The sequence below is a fragment of the Chamaea fasciata genome, unplaced genomic scaffold (assembly GCF_029207755.1).
Source record: "Chamaea fasciata isolate MVZ Bird 193981 ecotype frontalis unplaced genomic scaffold, bChaFas1.0.hap1 SCAF_40, whole genome shotgun sequence".
NCBI lineage: Eukaryota > Metazoa > Chordata > Aves > Passeriformes > Sylviidae > Chamaea > Chamaea fasciata.
In genome coordinates, this window is record NW_027094125.1 from 1,938,015 (window position 1) to 1,960,053 (window position 22,039).

The 22,039-nt window shown below is 52.1% G+C and overlaps 1 protein-coding gene and 1 pseudogene across 1 annotated transcript; one reads left to right on the forward strand and one right to left on the reverse strand.

Moving 5' to 3' along the window:
• LOC136303661 (uncharacterized) overlaps positions 1-22,039 on the forward strand; it is a 372,218-nt pseudogene that overhangs the window by 348,134 nt on the left and 2,045 nt on the right.
• LOC136303641 (glucose-6-phosphate 1-dehydrogenase-like) lies at positions 4,055-7,781 on the reverse strand. The gene is made up of 6 exons (XM_066207239.1): positions 7,685-7,781; positions 7,428-7,505; positions 7,077-7,312; positions 6,075-6,151; positions 5,410-5,502; positions 4,055-4,606 (listed from the first exon to the last, which is right to left on the reverse strand). The coding sequence occupies exons 1-6, from the start codon at positions 7,779-7,781 to the stop codon at positions 4,504-4,506; spliced, it is 684 nt and encodes a 227-aa protein (XP_066063336.1). The 3' UTR covers positions 4,055-4,503.

The following is a 22,039-nucleotide window of genomic DNA, read 5'->3' on the forward strand; positions in this document are numbered from 1 at the left end:
TTTGTGCCTGGGTATTTACCTGTGACCAGCTCACTCCTGCCCTCTGTGCTCATTAATTCCCATGGCAGCTGAGAGAACACACTCACACACAGGTGTCTGGTCTGGGCACACACGTACAGAGGCAAGAGGAAACTCACCTGCTGTGGCTCAGTGGAAGGTATGGGATGGGAACTGGGTGTTCCTCCAATGCTGGGAACGCAAACCCAGGATGAGATGCCTCCATTGGTGGGAGGGTTAGGGTTAGGGTTAGGGTTATCCCTCGCATCTGGTGGGAGGCAGAGAGAGGGGAAAGGCAGCCTGGGCTGGGAGTACACAGGAGAGCTCCCTCGGAGCCACGGCTTGGCAGCCCCTGCCATGGTGAGTGTCTGCCTGCAGGGCAGTGCAGCTGCCTGGAATGATGTCCCAGAGCTGGCACAGCCCCCAGCCTGCAGCCTCCCTGCTGCCCTGCCGGAGGCACGGGGTGTGTGGGCTCCCTGGGCATGGCTGCAGGCTGGGAAGCTTCGTGTGCCACCAGCGGTGCCCAGGCAGGAGAGGGGGCTTCTGGTTTCAGGAGGGTCTCTGTGGGTCAGGTCTTCTCCCCGCTCTACATCACCTCCAGGACATTGCTGAGGGCACTTTGCAAGGGAAAGATCAAGGGAGGGATCACTATAAAGATAAGGAGCTTCCCTGAGTCTGTGATTTCAATTTCATACTCTTGGGGAATCGGGAAAATGCAAAAGGAGCTCTCCTTGAACAAGTGACTGAGAACCCCGAGCTGTGACTTGGAGTGACCAGCAGGTCTGATTGAAGACTCTGAAAGTGCCTTCAGCAGCTGCTCTGCTGACAGAAGCACAAGCATCACCTCTGCTGGACCCACCGGGTTGTTGTGCCCCGCCCTTTCCCGCCTGCAAACAGGGAGATGTGTCCAGCCAGCCCTCTGCCAACAGGCAGGTTTCTGGAGGGCCACGGTGAGTGCAGGGATGTTGTGCTGGACTCTCTGAGTGCTGACAGAGGGAAAAAACAAAAAGCTTCCCTAGAGTAAAAACCCCAGGCAGCAGAGATCACGGAATGAGGGGAAACTGTGACCAGAAATGCTGTGTGGGGGAGACTTCAAAGAACTCCGTGTGACTCCCTCCAAGGCTCTCTGGCACTGCCTCATCTGTTTTGTCACTCTAGGCCTTCCACATACCATCAAAACAGACAATGGAGCTCAGAGCAAACAGCTCAGAGCAAACCCATCACTTCTTACAGCAGCGGGGCGTGTCTCACCATACAGCCATTCCACACTCGCCCACAGGGCAAGCTATTGCCCATAAGACCTTGAAAACCGTGCTTGAGAAACAAAGAAAGGGAGAACTGGAGCGCCCTCACAACAGACTAACCAAGGCCTTATACATTCTCAATTCTTTAAATCGTGATGATACAGGACAAACGGCAGGTGAGAGGCAGAGCTCCTTTGACACAAAGCCTCATCCCAAACCTCCTGTGATGATAAAGGACTTACTGATTGGAGAATGGACTTCTTGACATGGGGAGAGGTTATGCCTGTGTCTCCACAGGCCACCGAGTTAAATGGATTCCCTCAGCGTGTGTGCGGCCTTTTGTCTCACCCTCCCGATTCTATGTGCACATAGTTACAAGGTTGTATGCCTGTGTTAGGTTTTGAAAGGTTGCTATAGTTCTGACTGTTACCACTGTTATTAATGTCTTAGAAGTTGTTTGGTTTTTTTCTAGCAGGCTTCTGTTAACAGTTATTCTTGTTACCACTGTTGTTAACGTCTTAGAAATTGTTTGGGTTTTTCTTAGCAGGTTTTTGTTGCTTAATTAAAAAAGATGGGGGAGACGAAGGGTTTGGTTTATAACTGTAGAAGTGGTTAAGGTTTGTTCTCACGGGAAGGCCCCGTGGGAAAGGCACAGCTGCAGGCTGCATGGTTGGAAATCGCTTGAAGGATGAGAGGCAGCCGGGAGTGAGGCTGGAGAGACGCGTGGACAGAGCAGGATGGTGACCGGATGGTGGAACCTGCGGGCAGCAGCACTGCAGCTGGGCCAGCCAGCAGGTGCCTTCCTTCTGCTCACTTCTGTTGGGTCTCAGTCTAGTTTCAGTTATGTCAGGTACAGAGAAAGGTACATAAAGGGGGAGATTTCTACAATCAGGTGATCTCCTTTGGGGGTCTGTGTCACTTTGCCTTGTTACACAGACTACTGAAGAACTGTTATTCCTTTTCCCATCTCTTTGCCTGAAAGCCCCTGAATGTCAAAGTTAGGATAATTCGGAGGGAAGGGGGTCACATTCTCTATTTCAAAGGAGGTTCCCGTCTCCTGTGGCAGACTCCTGTCTTTTAAACAGGGACAAGTGCCACGTCCATTCTTTCTTTAACACGTCCATGGATGGGGACTCCACCCCCTCCCTGGGCAGACGATTCCAGTGCTCAATCACTCTTTCAATGAAGAATCTTTTCCTGATGTCCAATCTCAACTTTCCCTGGCACAGCCTTAGGCTGTGTCCTCTCCTTCTGCCAGTGGTTGCCTGGGAGCAGAGCCCAACCCCCACCTGGCTGCAGTCACCTGGCAGGGAGTTGTAGAGTGTGATGAGGTCTCCCCTGAACCTCCTCTTCTCCAGGACGAACAACCCCAGCTCCTCAGCCATTCCTCACAGGGTTTGTGCTCCAAGCCCCTCACCAGCCTCATTGCCCTTCTCTGGACACACTCGAGCACCTCAATGTCCATCCCAAACTGAGACACCCTGAACTGGACACAGCACTCAGTGTCCATCCCAAACTGAGACACCCTGAACTGGACACAGCACTCAGTGTCCATCCCAAACTGAGACACCCTGAACTGGACACAGCACTCAGTGTCCACCCTAAACTGAGACACCCTGAACTGGACACAGCACTCAGTGTCCATCCCAAACTGAGACACCCTGAACTGGACACAGCACTCAGTGTCCATCCTAAACTGAGACACCCTGAACTGGACACAGCACTCAGTGTCCACCCTAAACTGAGACACCCTGAACTGGACACAGCACTCGAGGTGTGGCCTCACCAGTGCCAAGCACAGGGGAAAATGGTCCCTTGCGTGCAGGAGGTTCTGTCAGGTCACAGGGGAACCTTGGTGCCGTGTTGGCCCAGAGCCTCACAGGGCTCTCCTGAGCTCCACGAGGCCCCTCTGTGTCACACTCTGCAGCCTTGGTGCCATGAGGTGCCATGAGGTGCCATGAGGTGCCATAACCTCACTCTGCTCTCCCGGGCTCCCTCTGGCCCTTCTGTGTCCCAAGGGACACTTGGTTCCATCAGTCTCCACTGTGTCACAAAGCTCTCCTGGCTCCCACGGGGCCCAGCGGTGTCACACGGGGGCCTGGGTTCCACCCTGAGCTCTGGCAGCTCCCCGTGGCCCCGGGGCTCCGCGAGGCCCAGCTCTGCCAGGGCTGACACCTGCTTCAGAGAGGTTCCATCCCGTCCCTCGGCTCTCCCGGGCTCCCTCCGGCCCCGCGGTGTCACACCAGCCCCCGGCCCCCCGCGGTGTCCCCAGGCCCCTCGGTGCCATCAGGGGGTGGCTCGGAGCTGCTGCCCCCTCAGCGGCTGGGGGCGAGGCCGCAGGGACAGCGTGCAGACAGTGCCACCAGCCCTGGTGTCCCGGTGTCCCCACGCCTGGGCCTGTCCCTGACACGCTCCGGGCGCGGATCCCCCCGCTGAGTGCTCAGGCGACAGCGGCGACACCGGTGCTACGGCAAGGCCACGCCCCCTTCTGCTTTGGCCCCACCCCTTCCACTCTGCTGCCTCTGAATTGGCTGCTGGCCTGTTGGCCCCGCCCCTCCAGTGTTCCCATGGCAATGGCAACACTTCCTCATTAGCATAACCCCCTTCCTCATTAGCATAAACCCCGCCCCTGCGCCTCAGCACCGCCCCCGTTGGGGGTCCAGGGGCTCCCCCCGCCCCCGCAGTGGGGATGGTGCCCCAAAAGTGCCGGGGGTCGTGACCCCCCCAAGTGTTTGGGTTCTGCCCCATAAGTGCCATGGGGGGGCGGGGGTCTGCCCGATAAGTGCCTGGGGGCAATTAGAAGGTGCTGGTGGTAATTAATTAGCCAAAGGTGGGTTTAATTGGTCCTGGTTAATGGCGAGGTAATTGATTAATTGATTGGCGTTAAGCATTAATTGCTCCCAGCGCGGGGGGGAGGGGTAATTATGCTTCGGGGACTCGATTGGAGGGTGGGGGAGCTTTGGTCCCAGCTGCGGCGGTTGGGGGGCCCAGGGGGGGTCTATGGGGCAAGGCTGGGGGGCTCTATGGGGCGGGGGGGGTTTGGGGGTCATCCCCAGCCCAGGAGTGTTTTTGGGGGGCTGGAGTGTGTTGGGGGCGAGGGGGGGTCAATGGGTCGGGATTGAGGGGTCCATGGGGTAGGATCGGGGCGATTATGGGGCACGGGGGGTCCCGTGGGGCACCAACCCCCAGCCCAGAGCCCTGGAGTGTTTTTGGAGAGGCCCCTGCGAGGGTTCCCCCCTGGGTCCGGGGGTCCAGCCGTGGGTCAGGGGTGGGGGTCGGGCCCGGGGGGCGGCACCCACCGATAGGTGCCCTCGTACAGGAACCCCGCCCGCCGCAGCAGCTCGTCCGCCTCGGGGGGGCCCCGGCTGGGAAAGGGGGGACACGGGGTCAGGGGGGAGCCCCGGGACCCCCGAATCCCCAGTGAGACCCCCGAGATCCCCCAAATCCCCAGTGAGACCCCCAGGATCCCCCCAAATCCCTGGGACCCCCCGAATCCCCAGTGAGACCCCCGGGATCCCCCCAAATCCCTGGGACCCCCCGAATCCCCAGTGAGACCCCCGGGATACTCCCAAATCCCCAGTGAGACCCCCAGAATCCCCCCAAATCCCCAGTGAGACCCCAAGGACCCCCTGAATCCCCAGAGAGACCCCCAGGACCCCCCAAATCCCTGGGACCCCCCAAATCCCCAGTGAGACCCCCGGGATCCCCCCAAATCCCCAGTGAGACCCCCGGGACCCCCCAAATCCCCAGTGAGACCCCAAGGACCCCCTGAATCCCCAGAGAGACCCCCAGGACCCCCCAAATCCCTGGGACCCCCCCAAATCCCCAGTGAGACCCCCGGGATCCCCCCAAATCCCCAGTGAGACCCCCGGGACCCCCCAAATCCCCAGGACCCCCCGAGATCCCCACTGAGACCCCCGGGATCCCCCCAAATCCCCGGGACAACCCAACCCCCCAGTGGAATCTCTGGGACCCCCCAAATCTGCAACAGGACCCCCGGGACCAGCCCCTCCCCCTCAGGTGTGTCCTCCAGACCCCCAAAGTCCTGCACCAGGTACCCGCCCCCCCCACCCTCCCAGGTTCTCCCCCAGGTACTCCTCAGCCCCCCAGGCCCCCCAGTCCAGCTCATAACACCCCCATCCCCCCCCCAGGTGCCCCCCCGTCTCACCTGCCGTAGGGGTAGGGGATGGGGGGCTCGCGGCGCTGCTCGATCTGGTGCAGGAGGGGGGTGAAGATGCGCCAGGCCTCGTGCAGCTCGTCACTGCGGGGGAGGAGACACCCCAAAAAACTGAGCTGGGGGACCCCAAAACTCCCCCAAACCTCACCTGGGCTCACCTGGGCTCTCCCCAGGGTTACCTGGGAAACCCCAGGGCTCACCTGGGCCCCCCAAATGGTCCCACCTGTCCCCCAAACTGGTCCTACCTGTCCCTCTAAACTGTTCCCACTGGCCCTCCCCAAGCTGGACTCACCTGTCCCCCTCGCGTCCCACCTGTGCCCCCCCAGACTCTTCAGCTCCTCCAAAATGGTCCCACGGGTACTGGTCCCCTGACCCCCTACATCCCACCTGTCCCCATGTCTTACCTGTGCCCTCCCCTCTATGTCCCACCTGATCCCAAGTCACACCTGCCCCCACGACGTCACATCTGTCACTGTGTCTCACCTGTCCCCACCATGTCCCCCCTGTCCCCAGTCCTGTCACTGTGTCCCACCTGTCACCACCATGACCCACCTGTCCCCACCATGCCCTCCCTGTCCCCAGGAGTCACCTGCCCCCATGTCCCACCTGTCCTCCCATGTCCCCCCTGTCCCCAGGTGTCACCTGTCCCCTCTCACCTGCGCACAAAGTGCATTTGGTTCCCGCAGATGACGTCCAGCAGCAGCCTCTCGTAGGCGTCCGGCAGCTTCATATCCTGGGGGGCACCGGGGTGGTCGGGGGTGGGGGTCTGGGGGCACCCCCAGGTGTGGGGGACACCCCCAGGTGTGGGGGGACACCTGGGCTTTGGGGGGACCCTGCCAGGTGTGGGGTTTGGCGATTCTGGGGGCTCCTCTGGGTTTGAGGTGGCCCCAGGTGTGTGGGGAACACCTGGGATTTGGGGGTACCCAGGTGGGTTTTGGGAACCCCTCCAGGTGTGGGGCCCCCCTGAGATTTGGGGTGTCCACCCCCGGTTTTGGGGTCTCAACACTACAATTTTGAGTCTCAGTGTTGCGATTTTGGCGTTCCAGCCCCGTTTCTGGGTGCGCAAACCCCATTTTGGGTCTCAATGCTCCATTTTCATGTCCCCAACCCCTGTTTTTGGGTCCTAATGTTAGATTTTTGGGTCCCCAAACCCTGTTTTGGCTCTTGGTGCTCCATTTTCATATCTCAAAACTCCATTTTTGGGTCCCTAAACCCCATTATTGGGTCTCAGTGCTCCGTTTTTGTGTCCCCAAATCCTATTTCCCTATCCCCACCCCAATTTCCATGTCCCCAGCCCCATTTCTGTGTCCCCAGCCCCATTTCTGTGTTCCCAAACGCCATTTTTGTGTCCCCAAACTCCATTTTCATGACCCCACCCTCATTTCCGTGTCCCCATCCCCATTCCTGTGTCCCCACCCCCATTCCCGTGTCCCCACCCCCATGTCCCCACCCCCGTGTCCCCGTTCCCATGTCCCCATTCCTGTGTCCCCAGCCCCATTCCCGTGTCCCCGCCCCTGTGTCCCCAGACCCATGTCCCCAACTCCATTCCCGTGTCCCCATTCCCGTGTCCCCATTCCCATCTCCCCACTCCCATCTCCCCACCCCCGTGTCCCCGTGTCCCCAGCCCCATTCCCACGTCCCCAGCCCGTTTGGGGTACCTTGTAGCGGCTGCCGTAGGTGAGGTCGAGCTCGGACTCCTCGGGCCACAGGAACATTCCGGGTTTCTTGGTGTTGAGTTTGGCGTAGACGGCCTCGCGCGGCTGCACGCGCACCACCAGCTCGTTGCGCTTGCACTGCTGGGCGAAGATGTCCCCGGGCACCTCCCGGAACTGCAGCCGCACCTCGGCCTTGCGCTCATTCAGCGCCTTCCCGCAGCGCAGCACGAACGGCACGCCTGGGGACAGTGACATCGTTGGCATCATCATTGTCATCATTGACATCATCATCATCATCATCATCTATCCAACATCGTCAACATCAACATCCCAGCAGCGCAGCACGAACGGCACGCCTGGGGACAGTGACATCGTTGGCATCATCATTGTCATCATTGTCAGTGTCATCATTGACATCATCATCATCATCATCTATCCAACATCGTCAACATCAACATCCCAGCAGCGCAGCACGAACGGCACACCTGGGGACAGTGACATCATTGGCCCCATCAATATCATCATGGGCATCATTGACATCACTGTCATCACCATCCCAGTGCCTTCCCACAGCACACCATGAATGGGATGCCTGGGGACAGTGGCACTACGATTGTCATCATTGTCATTGTCATCATCAACATCATCATTGTTAGCATTGTCAATATCATCATTGACATCATCAACATCATCAACATCCATCAACATCGTCAACGTCATCACCATCCATCAACTTCCCAGCAGCGCAGCACGAACAGCACACCTGGGGACAGTGACATCATTGCCATCATTAGATTGGCACCGTCAATATCATTGTTGGCATCACTGACATCACTGTCATCAACATCCATCACCATCCCAGCGCCTTCCCACAGCGCAGCACAAACAGGACGTCTGGGGACAGTGGCATTGTCATTGTCATCATTGTCATCATCAATATCATCACTGGCATCATTGACACCACCGTCATCAACATCCATCACTATCCCAGCACCGTCCCGAACAGGACACCTGGGGACAATGGCACTGTCGTTGTCATAATTGTCATTGTCATCATCATCATCATCATTCTTGTCATTGTCAATGTCATCATTGACATCATCATCAACATCCATCAACATCATCACCATCCCTTCACCTTCCCAACAGTGCAGCACAAGCAGGATGTCTGGGGACAATGGCATTGTCATTGTCATCATTGTCATCGTCAATATTATCACTGGCATCACTGACATCACTGTCATCGACATCCATCAACATCCCAGCACCTTCCCACAGCGCGGCATGAACAGGATGTCAAATGACAGAGGCACTGTCATTTTCATCACTGTCATTGTCCTCATCAACATCATCGTCTATCGGTGACTGATGGATCTTGTGCATTCCCACAATTGTCATCACTGTCATCATCAACATCATTATTGTCATCACTGTAAATGTCACTATCAACATCAGTCTTGTTTGTCATCATGGTCAATGTCATCACTGGCATCAACATCCATCACCATCGTCAACATCATCACCATTGTCTTGGTTTGGGAAGACAGGTATCTGCCAGGTAATGAAACATTAATTTTGAAGAATTAAAGATTTTAGTTAAACCAGATATTGCTGAAGTAAGACAGATAGACTTCCCTTTTGATAAGCAGAAGCCAGATTTAAGGAACTGATAAATCATGAGGCCTGTCAACTTATGTTTGTGTATTCTGACTAATCATTAGGCTTCAAGAAGGACAATGAATTCATAAATCAAATACTCCTGGGAAAACAGGATTCAGTTGTCACACAACACTAAAAGGTTAAAAAGTCAAAGCGATGAAGACTCACTTACTTCATCATTTTGAGACCCTGCCCCATAAAAAGAACCACCGACCCATTTCAAAGAACAAACCACGCATGCTTAATAGCTTTTGGCTAATTACCATACGAGGCGGGGAATGGGATGTACTAAAGTCATGAATATACATTTGCGTTTTGGGTATTCAATACTTCTGTACATAAAAAGACCCTGTGATCTTCTGTGAGCGCGCGTTTGGGAGCTATCCCGCACGCTGCCCAGCGTCGTAATTAAACATACACTTTCTAACTTTAAACTGTTAGAGAGTCTTTTGTCCGTCGTAGTCGGATATTGGCATTGGGGCGATATTCATATTTTTTTAATAATTCATTTTGGCGAGCCAGGTAGGAGACGCTCTCTCTCGCCGAGGGGGCCATCGGGGTCTAGGACCCTTTTGGGCGCCCCCCAGGATTTTCTGGGTAGAAGGCTCCTGCGACCCCCCTGACACCCCCAGAGACAGACCAGAGCCTGCTGGAACTACGGACAAAAAGGTATGTTTAAAAAATAAAATAAAGAACAAATACTGAAGACAGGTACCTTTGAATAGAGGCAGCTTGTAAGTCATAAGAGACGTCTTATGCAAAGCAGCGGCCTGAATGAGTTTTGGAAAAACTCCGCCGAGTATTGTAGATGGTTGTTTTGTTTCCAGGTAAAGAACCTGGTAGTTGGTGGCTGCATCCCGAGTGGAGGGGCAGCAACGGCGGCAGCAGAGCCGCCGGTCTTGAGTCTTGTTGGTTTTAAAGCAGTACTAGCTCCGGTTTCGGCTTGTAGCTTAAAGGTGCACCTTGCTAATGCATAATCTGAGGGGCTAGCCTGAGTTTTGAGATGCAAAGGGTCCCGTTTTGAGTCGTGGTCCCGTGCGCCGGATGTGTGTGTATTGCAGACAGACCTGTGTCTGTTTGGTGATCCCGAGGTTTTGTGATTGCGAATCAATTTTGTACCGTTTGTGTTGCTGTTTGTGAAAGCTTGTGAAGTAGTCATTTCGGTTTGTGTAATTTTGGAATGTGCTACTAATCTCTGTGGTTTTGGAAATTCTGCAACACGGAAGAGATTTTAAAACTCCCGCTCGCTGGCGGAGGGATACCTCTATAGGAGAAGGCGGAGGGATTTGGGAAGGCTGTGTGCTAGTTTTGATCGTTTAACTGATAGTGTGACTTCAATTAGTTTGTTGTTCAGTAGAAAAGCGCTGTGAGTGAATAAGCTGTTTACTGTTTATAGAGAGAGAAAAAAAAAAAAAGGGGGGGGGGGAACAAAAGAGGCAAGGAGGTTTTTTTTTCGTCTCTTCGCATCCATGCCTGACATAGCCGGTGATCAAGGGTACTTAGTGTCACCTTGGTAGTCAGACAACAGGCTGAACTTACAGCCTAAGGCTATGTTTCCCAGCTCCTTGTAAAACGCCGAGGGATTTTTGGCGAGAGGACGTTTTTGGTTAAAAGAAGTATTCTTATCTGTTTGTGAAGTTTGCAATTGCCAGAGTGTGTGATAATATCTTCAAAGTGCTGTAGTCCTCGGCTGCGACTGCAGAAGAGCGAAGGGGGAGTGTGGGATCCAGCCCCGCCCCCGCTTTCCTGCAGGAGGGTCTGTGCTGTGTCCCGGCCGAAGTCTGTGGGATTTTAAGAATGTATTCAGAATCATGGGGGATCTCCCCCCCACCTTGGCTGCTTCCTTTGCGAGCCTAAAACTGTGCCTGACTGATTGGAAAAGTTTTCGTTTGTCTGTTTTTGCTTTTTGTTTGTTTGCTTTAATAAAAAGACGTTTATCCTTTTCTTAACCATAAGTTCTTTTCTCAACAGGTAATGCTTCGAGCCTTATTTTGAAAAAAATCTTTTTTGCTTTTTATGCCTCGAGCCTTGTTTAGAGTTTTCCTTTCTTGCTTTTTAACCGTAATTCTTTCCTCAACAGCTGAAAGTACAGCTAACTTTCTCCTTTTTAAGGTTAACAAACTAGTTTTTGTTTAGTTTTGTTTCTTTGTTTTTTCTCTCTCATGTTGATTTTGATATATGCCCAGGAATAGGAGGCACAAGAATTGGGAAGCTGGTTCAGAAGAGTTCCCCTGCCCAAGGAGGGGCTGCTACTGTAATCAGTGGACTGTGCTTCGTGGTGCACTCTGTCAAGGCTCGTGGGTCCAATAAGGGTACAAGTGGCTAGTACCTAAGAGTGGAACTATAAGCCCACGCAGCAGTAAAATATTTGAGTTGCTAGAAAACGAAATTTCAAAGATCTTAAAGAAACCAGTACAAATTCCTAAAGTTGAGTGTGGCCAGCATATTTTTGTACCAGAAGAATACCAAGTGAAACTTAAGAATTAGAATAAGATCAAAAAGCATTAAAAAAAAAAAAAGAAAAAAAGAAAAAAAGGAGAGAATTCTTAATAGACACAGGAGCAACATTTTCAGTGCGGAATATGGCCCTAATACCTGTAACCAATGACTATGTTATGGTAAAAGGAGCGACTGGCCAATCTGAAAGAGCTTATTTTTTTGCAAACCATTGAAATATAAATTGGAAAACAATGGGGAATTCATTGATTTTTTTTATATGCCTAAAGCTCCATCTGCACTTTTGGGCAGAGATGTGCTAGAGCAGCTGGAGACAAAAATAATATTTAAGAATGGAAAAATTATTTTGGAGGTAAAAGATCAACAATATGTAGAACTGTTAAGCTTAATAATGATAACCAAAGAAATTGAAGTTGCCAATGAAGAAGAGAATTTCAGGAAAATATTAGATCAAGTGTTTCCTGGGGTGTGGGCTTCTGACATACCAAGCAGGGCAAAGAATGCACTATCAGTATAGGTCAAACTTAAAGAAAGAAGGCAGCCAGTAAAAGTTAAACAATAGCCCCTAAAGAAGGAAGACAGAGAAGGGATTAGTCCAATTATTGAAAACATTTGAAGATAGGACTACTAAAAGAGTGTCAGTCTGATTTTAACACTCCTATCTTGCCAGTGAAGAAGCCTAGCAGATCATACAAGCTAGTACAGGACTTAAAGGCTGTTAATAAGATGACTGAAGACTTGTATCCAGTAGTTGCTAACCCTTATATATTGTTAACTCATTTAGTCCCTGAACTAACCTGGTTTACTGTTTTAGATTTGAAAGATGCTGTCTTTTGCCTCCCTCTCCATGAAGTCAGCCAGAAAATCTTTGCATTTGAGTGGGAGAACCCCAAAACTGGATGAAAAACTCAGCTCACATGGTGTGTTTGCCTCAAAAGTACAAAAACTCCCCCACCATATTTGGGGAACAGCTTGCAAAGGATTTGGAGTCTTGGGAACGTCCACCAGAAGGACAGCTGCTCCAGTATGTGGATGACCTCCTAATAGCCACCCAGACCCAAGAAACATGTGTGGACTGGACGGTAAGCCTCCTAAACTTTTTGGGCCTGCAGGGGTATCGGGTGTCCCAGAAGAAAGCCCAAATGGTGAGACAAACAGTAATTTACCTGGGCTATGAAGTGAGTGCTGGACAGAGAACCTTAGGGCAAGATCGCAAAGAGGCAATGTGCCAGACCCCAAAGCCTCAGACAGTGAAAGAACTGAGAACCTTCTCAGGCATGACAGGATGGTGCAGACTGTGGATTTATAATTATGGGTTACTTGTTAAACCTCTGTATGCCTTGAGCACGGAAGGAAGCAAAGATCTTCAGTGGCACAAAGAAGCAGCTCGAGCCTTCGACCAGCTAAAGAAAGCCCTCATGTCAGCACCAGCCTTGGGACTTCCAGATGTAAGTAGGCCATTCTTTTTGTTTTCTCACGAGAAGCAAGGGATCGCTTTAGGGATACTAGCACAAAACCTGGGCCCGTATTGAAGGGTAGTTGCCTACCTCTCTAAGCAGCTAGATACAGCAGCTAGGGGGTGGCCAGGGTGCCTCAGAGCCGTTGCAGCAGTGGCAGTGAACATCCAAGAGGCACGCAAGTTCACCCTGGGCCAGAAGATGACGGTGCTAGTGTCTCACACAGTGTCTACAGTCCTGGAAGCGAAAGGGGGGCATTGGCTCTCCCCACAGAGATTCCTGAAGTACCAAGCTATACTGGTGGAACAGGATGATGTTGAGATTGTGGTAACTAACATTGTGAACCCAGCTTCCTTCCTCAGCGAAGTATGGGAGAACCAGTGATCCATGATTGCCTGGAGACCATTGAAGCCACCTGCTCCAGTCACCCGGATCTGAAAGATAGCCTGCTTGAAAATGCCGAGACCTGGTTTACTGATGGGAGCAGCTATGTCATCAGTGGGAAGAGGCATGCTGGGTATGCAGTTACCACAAGCAGAGAGGTAATAGAGTCCAAACCATTACCAACGAATACCTCTGCACAGAAGGCTGAGATAATAGCCTTAATTCGAGCCCTAGAGCTGGCAGAAGGAAAAAGAATTAATATCTTCACAGACTCAAGGTATGCATTTGGAGTCGTGCATGCCCATGGAGCCATTTGGAGAGAGAGAGGACTGTTAAACTCACAAGGGAAGGGTATTAAACATGCACAGGAAATATTGAGACTGTTGGAGGCAGTACAATTACCTGAGAAGGTAGCCATCATGCATATCAAAGCACACCAGAAGGTGAGCTCGGAACTGGAAGAGGGGAACATGCTGGCGGATAGAGAGGCAAAAGAAGCAGCAAAACGTGAGATACTTGATGAGACAATTGAAGCAGCATTGATTCCAGATGGAAAAATTTCTATTGAGGGTAAGTCAATATACAATAAAAAGGATAAGAAACTCATTAGAGCAGAAAAGGCAAGTTATAACCAGGAGGGATGGGCTGTAACAGAAGAAGGGAAACTTGTAGTACCCTCCTATTTGTTGTGAGCATTAGTACAGAGGGAGCATGAGAAAACACACTGGGGAATAGATGCCCTGTATAACCATTTAAAAGAAAGGATCATGGCCAGGAAATTGCAGGGCACAGTGATACAAGTAACTTGTCAGTGTAGCCTTTGCCTCCAAACTAATCCCAAAAATACTCCAAAACCTAAAGTGGGACAAATTGGGAAGGGCTGTGGACCTGGGCAACAATGACAAATTGACTTTACAGAGCTGCCCAGGAAGGGAGGATATCGTTACCTATTAGTGTTAACTGATACCTTTTCAGGATGGCCAGAAGCCTTTCCTGCCAGGACAGCTAAGGCCCGAGAACTAACCAAAGCACTGTTACAAGAAATAATACCGAGGTTTGGAGTTCCAGCCACCATATCCTCAGATAGAGGGCCACACTTTATTTCAAAAATTGTGCAGCAAATGAGTAATCACTTGGGAATAGATTGAGAATTGCATACCCCATACCACCCTCAATCTAGTGGTCAAGTGGAAAAATGAACCACTTGATTAAACAACAAATTGTGAGATTGGGGCAAGGAGTAAACTTACCCTGGCCCCAGGCTTTCCCATTGGCATTATTGCAAATTCGGACAAAACCAAGGGCAAAAGAGAAACTAAGCCCTCTTGAAATACTGTATGGAAGGCCATATGCAGTTCAAGAAGGAACAACACCTATGCAAGTAGGGGAAGAGACCCTACACAGGCATTAGGAGGCCCTGAATAGACAACTTAGAGAAATTGAGAAATATGTGGCCGGAGCTCAAAACAGAGAATTAGATGGGCCAGTATGTATATGTTAAGTCTTTTGCAGAAAAGACCTTGGAACCACAGTGAGAAGGACCATTCCAGGTGCTTCTTACTACCTTCACTGCAATCAAGATCAAAGAACAGAAAGCCTGGATCCATCACTCCCGAGTGAAGAAAGCCCCAGAAGGAATCTGGAAGATCACACCAGGAGATAACGAACTGAAGCTGAAGCTCACTCGGAACTACCAATAGATGGACTAATAGTTATCATGGACATTATGTAGAAAATTGTAATTATTGCAGTAATTACTGTAACTATAACAAGAATCAAGGCAATACCACGTAGGTACAATGTGACTGAGATAAACAAGTGTGAAGCAAGAGCTTACGATGCTTACTCTCGTAAGGCTTTAAATAAGATGCTACAAGTCACGAATGCAAGCGTGTGGGAAGGAAGAAATGTGTGGGGTTGTAAGTATGCATTTGTACAGGATGGGTTCCATGAGGCCTACCACCCACCCATGAGACCCATCCGAATTAGTCCTGAATGCTGTGACAAATACTCGAGTAAATGCCCTCAGTTTAGACTCAAAATAGAGGACTGTGCAATAAGACCAAAATTGGGCTGATAATTAACCCAAAGTGGTCTTTAAAACGAGTAGAAATGGGAGTACAAGTAAATAACCAGAATGTGCTCCATCTCTCAAGAACTCCTTTATGGACTGGACCACTTGGCTCCAAAAGAGTATGCCTTCTAATTTTAGAAGTAAGAAGGATCTCACCAGATTGCTAGGAACAAGACTGGGAGTCCTAAATACCATAGATTCAGAAGTACTGAGGAATAAATTAGCCTCAGTAGGGAATGATTTAGTTCAACTACAGCAACCTTTGCAATCCTCTCTACTTGCACTGGGTAGCAATCATTGGAAATTGACCCAAATACTACCAGAATGAGAAAACACAGAAGAGCGAGATCATGAGGCAATAAATAATGCGCTAAGTACAGCTAGTGAAAACATTTCGCTGGCTCTAGGGTGTACTCAGGCACAACTGTGGATGCAATCAGTGGCTGCTGCAGTTATCAGAGAAGGTGGAGAGGGAACATTTCCTGCCGAAATTCGCAAAATTGTTTGGGACAATGCCTCTGATATGGAGAAGGAGCTTCAGTCTTGGTGGGTATTGGTCAATTTCACCTATAACCCTGAGACTAGTATAGTGACAGCCTTTGTTTTAACCCTACACGATGCCTCAGTGGACCTAATACACCCAATAGTGCCCTTAGGGTTAAACCATGAGGGCGCTGTATTGTACCCTTCTGGACACAGGATGTGGGCACGAGAAATTGAAGGAAAATGGCAAACTGTTAATCTAGAACCCTGTACTGCAAGGAGACAACTAGGATACATATGTGAAAGGACATTAGAAGGTGACAAAGACACTTGTTTGGATACGGACCAACATATTTGTCACTTTGAAACACATCCAGGCAAACAGAAAACTTCATTGGTATGTACAGGACAGGGGTGCGTCTGTCTAAGGACAGCATGCCCCATCATAAGGGTAGATAACCAAACTGTAAAAGAGATGCAATTCAATTTGTGTGTTTGTAATTTTGTTAGAATTAGGGGATGTGATTTTTCCTATCAAGCACCTGTAGTATCACATCAATAACCACTGTGGAGAAAATACTGCCTGTGCCCATAGGAATAAATCTGACTCTAGTCACTCAATTGATGAGACATCCTGAATTGAAAGAAATCTTAAAAGAAATTAAGGAAGGGGGGAAAAAGATGTTAATTACAATACACCATGACACAGAGACCATCAAAGGAGTTTTTAAAAGGCTTGAGGAACATGTGTCTCATCATTGGTGGGATGAGCTTTTTGGGTGGTCTCCGACAGCAACCGGTATACTAAATACCTTAGTCCACCCTATAGTTGTGTTACTTATTTTAGTTAGTATAAGTTTAGTTTTATCTGTGGTGATACTTATTTGGAATTGGAGGATGCTACGAAGAGTAACAGCCTTAACTTCACTATCGAAAGCGTATGGATTAGTCTTGAGAGACACTAGTTGTACAACTTGGATAGATGAAGAAGACTCTATATATTGAGTAAAAGAATTTACTCACTTTAAAGAGGAAGTGAGAGTTGAAACATTAATTTTGAAGAATTAAAGATTTTAGTTAAACCAGATATTGCTGAAGTAAGACAGATAGACTTCCCTTTTGATAAGCAGAAGCCAGATTTAAGGAACTGATAAATCATGAGGCCTGTCAACTTATGTTTCTGTATTCTGACTAATCAATAGGCTTCAAGAAGGACAATGAATTCATAAATCAAATACTCCTGGGAAAACAGGATTCAGTTGTCACACAACACTAAAAGGTTAAAAAGTTAAAGCGAAGAAGACTCACTTACTTCATCATTTTGAGACCCTGCCCCATAAAAAGAACCACCGACCCATTTCAAAGAACAAACCACGCATGCTTAATAGCTTTTGGCTAATTACCATACGAGGCGGGGAATGGGATGTACTAAAGTCATGAATATACATTTGTGTTTTGGGTATTCAATACTTCTGTACATAAAAAGACCCTGTGATCTTCTGTAGGTGCGCGCGTGTTTGGGAGCTATCCCGCACGCTGCCCGGCGTCGTAATTAAACATACACTTTCTAACTTAAAACTGTTGGAGAGTCTTTTGTCCGTCATAGTTGGATATTGGCATTGGGGCGATATTCATATTTTTTTTAATAATTCACCGCCTCTCCCTGCCCCCAGAGCCCCCTTTTCCTTGACAGAGAGATCCCCTGGAACCCTATTCCTGCCCTTCCCAGCACCCAGCCCCGCCTATCCCAACAGTGAGGACCCCTATTCCAAACCATCCCGGGTTTCCCCACATTTGGATGGGAGTAGGGACACTGGGGACGCTTGGAGCTCCCTTTCCTGGTCACAGGAACCCTCTTAATCCCACCCATCCCACCTCTACCCACCCCTTTTCGCAACCCTGGAAGCCCCAAAGCCCCTTCCCTGCTCTCCCAGCTCTCCCCGTTGCCCCTTTCCTTCAGCCGTGACCCCCCAGCCCCCAAATGTCCGTGTCCCCCCAGTTCTCCTCTCCCTGCGCTCCCTCCCTGTGGCGCTGTCGGAACCCGGCCCGGGCTTCCCCCAGTTCCTGTCCATGGGCTCCCTGGATGGGATTCCCTTCCAGCGCCGCCACCGCCAGCGGAGCCGGGCGGAGCCGCAGCCGCCGGGGATGGTGGCTGGAGCCCAGCCAGGATTTTGGGATGGCCAGAGCCGGCACAACGAGCAGCACCGGCATGGGGCCACCAGGGAGCTGCAGATGCCGCAGGAGCGGCACAGCCAGAGCGGGGCTCAGCGTGGGGAGCCGGGGCTGGGGGATCTGTGGGGCTGCCACGGCACCTGGGCTGAACTGGGGATCCCTGGGACTGCGCCGGCACCTGGGCTGAACTGGGGGACCCTCAGTGGGTCCCAAATCCCCCTGTGCCCCCTCTCCCACCCCCTTCCCATTGTTCCCCCCAAACTTAAGCTCCCCCGAGCTCGGCCTGGAGTGACCCAGCCCGTGGCCATCGTGTCCTGGCTGGGAGGAGGAGGAGGAAGAGGAGGGACAGAGAAGGAGGAAGAGGAGGAGCAGAAGGACCTGGAGGAGGCAGAGGAAGCACCACGTGCGTTCCCTGCTCCCTGAATCGGCAGCTCCTTCGCCCGGACACCATTGGCCCCATTCCGCAGGTGCCCGGAGAGAGGGAGCTCGCCCCAAATATCCCGGGGGGGTCCCCGGGAGGTGTTTTTGGGGGGTCCCGGTGTCGGCAGAGCCCCGGCGGGGGCCGGGGGAATGCGGGTCCCCCCAGGTGGGGGTTGGGCTTCCTGGGCCGGGCCCTCCGAGCTCTGCCGGGGCCACGTGGGGAGCGGCGGGACCGGCAGGGGGACACCGGGTTTGGGGAGCCCGGCAGAGATCCGGGCTTTGGGGACCCCCTGAGCGGGACCCCAGAGACAGGAGAGCCCCAGGAGCCCAAAGCGGGGACCCCGAGAGGGGGGGACCCCTGGGATTGCCGGGACCCCGTTGGGGGTGCTGGGGCTGGAGGGGCGGGATGGCCGGGAAAGGGGTTCGGGGCTCCCAGTGCCGGCAGTGGCTGCTCCCAGGATGAGCCCAGTTGTCCCCCCCGTGTGGTTCCAGTTTCCTGGGCACTCCCAGTATGAGCCCAGTCAGTCCCAATATGATCCTGGTCACTTCCCCTCACTCCCTGTAGGATCTCTCTTGCTCCCGGTATTACTTCACTAATCACTCCCTATCATTCCCCATTATGATACAGTTTTCCCCCAGCACGGTCCAAGTTGCTCTCAGTTCCTCCTACTGTGGTCTGCTGTGTTCCCAGTTCTCCCAGTTGCCCCTAGTATAGAACTAGTGTCTCCCAGTATAATGCCAGTCTCTCCCAGCAGGGCCCCAGTCCCTCACACACACCCCGAGTTGCCCCCAGCAGATTCCCAGTGGCTTCCAATGTGGTCCCAGTCACCACTTGCATGGTCTCAGACACTCCCAGTATATCCCAGTTGTCCCTGTAGTCATTGCCAGACACTGCCAGTTCCCTCAGCAAGGTTCAGTTGCTCCCAGTTTTATCCCAGTCACTGCCAGTACCCCCCAGTTTTCACCAGTATGCATCCTGTCATTCCCAGTGTCTCCCAGTGTATCCCCTGTTGATCCTCACCATGGGTCTGGTAGCTCTCAGTAACCCACAGGCAGGGTCCAGTCACACCCAGTAAAATCCCAGTATGATGCCAGTTGCCTCACGTGTAATCCCTGTGTCTCCCTGTCAATGCCAGCATGAACCCAGTAGCCTCCAGTAGGATCCCCATGACTTCCAGTCTCCCAGTATATCACTGTCTCTCCTAGAATGTTCCCAGTCATTCCCAGTTTGTGTCATTGTGATTCCCGTCATTCACAGCCACTCCCAGTCAATCGCAGTGTGAGTCCAGTCAGTCTCAGTGTGATCCCAGTCTCACCCAGCATTGGCCCAGCTGCTCCCACTATGATGCCAGTTGCTGCCAGAATAGTTCCAGTTGTTCCCAGTTTTTCCCAGTATGTTCCCAGTTGTCCCTAGAATAGTCCCAGTCCCTCTCAGCATGGTCCCAGTCACTCCCAGTTACCCCTACCATGGTCCCAGCTGTTCCCAGTGTGGTTCCATTCCCCCCAGTATGATTTCAGACACTCCCAGTATATTCCAGTTATCCCAGTCAGGTTCTGGTTACCTCAGAATGACCCCAGTCTTTCCCAGTTACTCCCAGTTGCCTCCAGCATGATCCCAGTTTCTGGCAGTTGCCCGAAGTGTGGTCCCATTTGCTCCCAGTATTTTTCCAGTTGCCCCAGTTGTGGTCTCGTTCCCCTCAGCATGGTTCCAGTGCCTTCCAGTTGATGCCAGTTGCTCCCAAGGTGTCCACATTTTCCTCCCAGTAACTCCCAATAACCCCCAGTCAGGATCCAATCACACCTGCTGTAATCCCAGTGCCTCCCAAGATGATCCCAGTTGCACCCAGTCACCTCCAGTTTGGTTCCAGTCACCCCAGTAACTTCCAGATATTCCCAGTATGATTCCAGTCATGCCCAGAGTGACTCCATGTCACTCCCAGTGTGGGCCCAGTTGCACCTTGTCACTTCCAGTCTACTTCCAGTCATGGAAGTACACTTCCAGCACCTTTCCAGTCATTCCCAGTCTGAGTCCAGTAGGATCCCAGTCACTCTCAGACACTCCCAGGACTATTTCAGTCACTCCCACTATGATCCCAGCCAGTTCCAATAGGATCCCAGCAGGACCCCAGCATGGGCACAGCTGCTCCCATCATCATCCAGCCTGATTCCAGTTGCTCCCATTTACCCCCAGTGTGGTTTCAGTCTCTCCCAGTGTATCCCAGTTGCTCCCAGCATGTTCCCAGTTCCTTCCAGTTTTCCTCAATTGCTTCCAGCTTGATCCCAGATGCTCACAACCACTCTCAGTCACCCTCAGTGCAACCTCTGTGTCCCCAAATAAGATCCAGTATGATCCCAGTCTCCCCCAGCAGGACCCAGCCTCTCCCACTGTGATTCCAGTAGGATCCCAGTTACCCCCAGCATGGTTCCAGTTGCTCCCTCTTCTTCCCAGTGTGGTCCCAGTTGCACCCAGTTGCTCCTAGTATTGTCCAAGTAACTTCCCATATAATCACAGTCCTTCCAAGCGTGGTCCCAGTCATGTCCAGCTGCCCCCAGTGCAGACCCAGTCACTCCCACTTGCTCACAGTTCTCCCCAGCGTGGTCCCAGCTGTTCCCAGTGTGGTTTCAGTCCCCCCATTATGGTCACAGACACTGCCAGTATATCCCATTTGCCCTCAGTATGCTTGTTGTCATTCCCAGTCACTCCCAGTTGCCCGTGTAATGTTCCAGTTACGAAGTACAGCCCAGTTCCTTCCAGTGATGCCACTGCTGGGATCCCCCACCCCTCTCTGCATTCCCCCCTCCCAGCTATCCAAGCTCCCGAGAGGAGCCCCAAGGGCTGGAAGTGCCCAGCCAGGGTCCCCAGCAAGGCCCAGTGTGGATGTGCAGCGCCCAGTTTTCCCAGTTTCCCTCTCCTTTTCCCCGGGCCGGGTTCCCCCCGGCCCCAGCGGGTCGGAGCAGCCGAGAGCCCCGCACTGCCCATCCCGACCTGTCCCGGCTCCATCCCCGCTCCTCCTGCGGCTGCCAGGGCTTTGGGAACGGGGCACCCAGGGTGTGCCTGCGCCTGGGGGAGGAGGAGGGCTGGGAGAGGAGAGATGGAGAAGGAGAGCGAGAAGGGATGGAAGCAGGACAAGGAGGTGGGGTTAGAGAGGAGGAGGAGGAAGGGGTGGAAGAGGAGAAGCAGGAGGAAGAGGAAGAGGAGGGACAAAGGAGGATCAGGGAAAAGAGAAGAACCATGAGGTCGAGCACTCCCTGAATTTGCAGGCCCCCTCCCATGGGATGGTCACCCCCCATCCCACAGGTGACTGGGGAGGGGGAGCTGGGCCCAGATATCCTGTGGGGTCCCTGGGTTGGGTTTTTTTAGGGGGAATATCTGGAGAATGAAGAACTGCAAAGCTGAGTGGAAAATGCCCCTTGGGGGGACACTGGGAGTTGCCAGTGGCAGCTGCTGACAGAGGCAGCCTGGAGGAGCAGAGCCCTGTGTCCCCCAGGAGCCCACAGTGGGGACCCCAGAGAGGGGGAGCGCCGCCATTGGCGGGACCCTCAACAGCCTGGAGAGGGGCAGGGGGGACTCCTTTGTGGAGAGTGTGATGGATAACTGGCTAGCTGCAAAAGGTCACGCAGACATGAGAGAGTTTTGCTGAGCACACAGGAACTCTCATGTAAACCAGCAAGGCAGTAAGCTTCTATGTCCTTGAGCACAGCTGCTATACGATAACAAGACATTGTAGCTGAAAGATAAGAGGGAGAAGCCTGGTTAAACTAAAACTTACTCAAACAATGTAACCACAAAGGAATGTAGAAAGAGGCGTAGCTGACTTTTAGTCTGAGCACCAATCCTGAGCTTAACTTTTGCAATATGT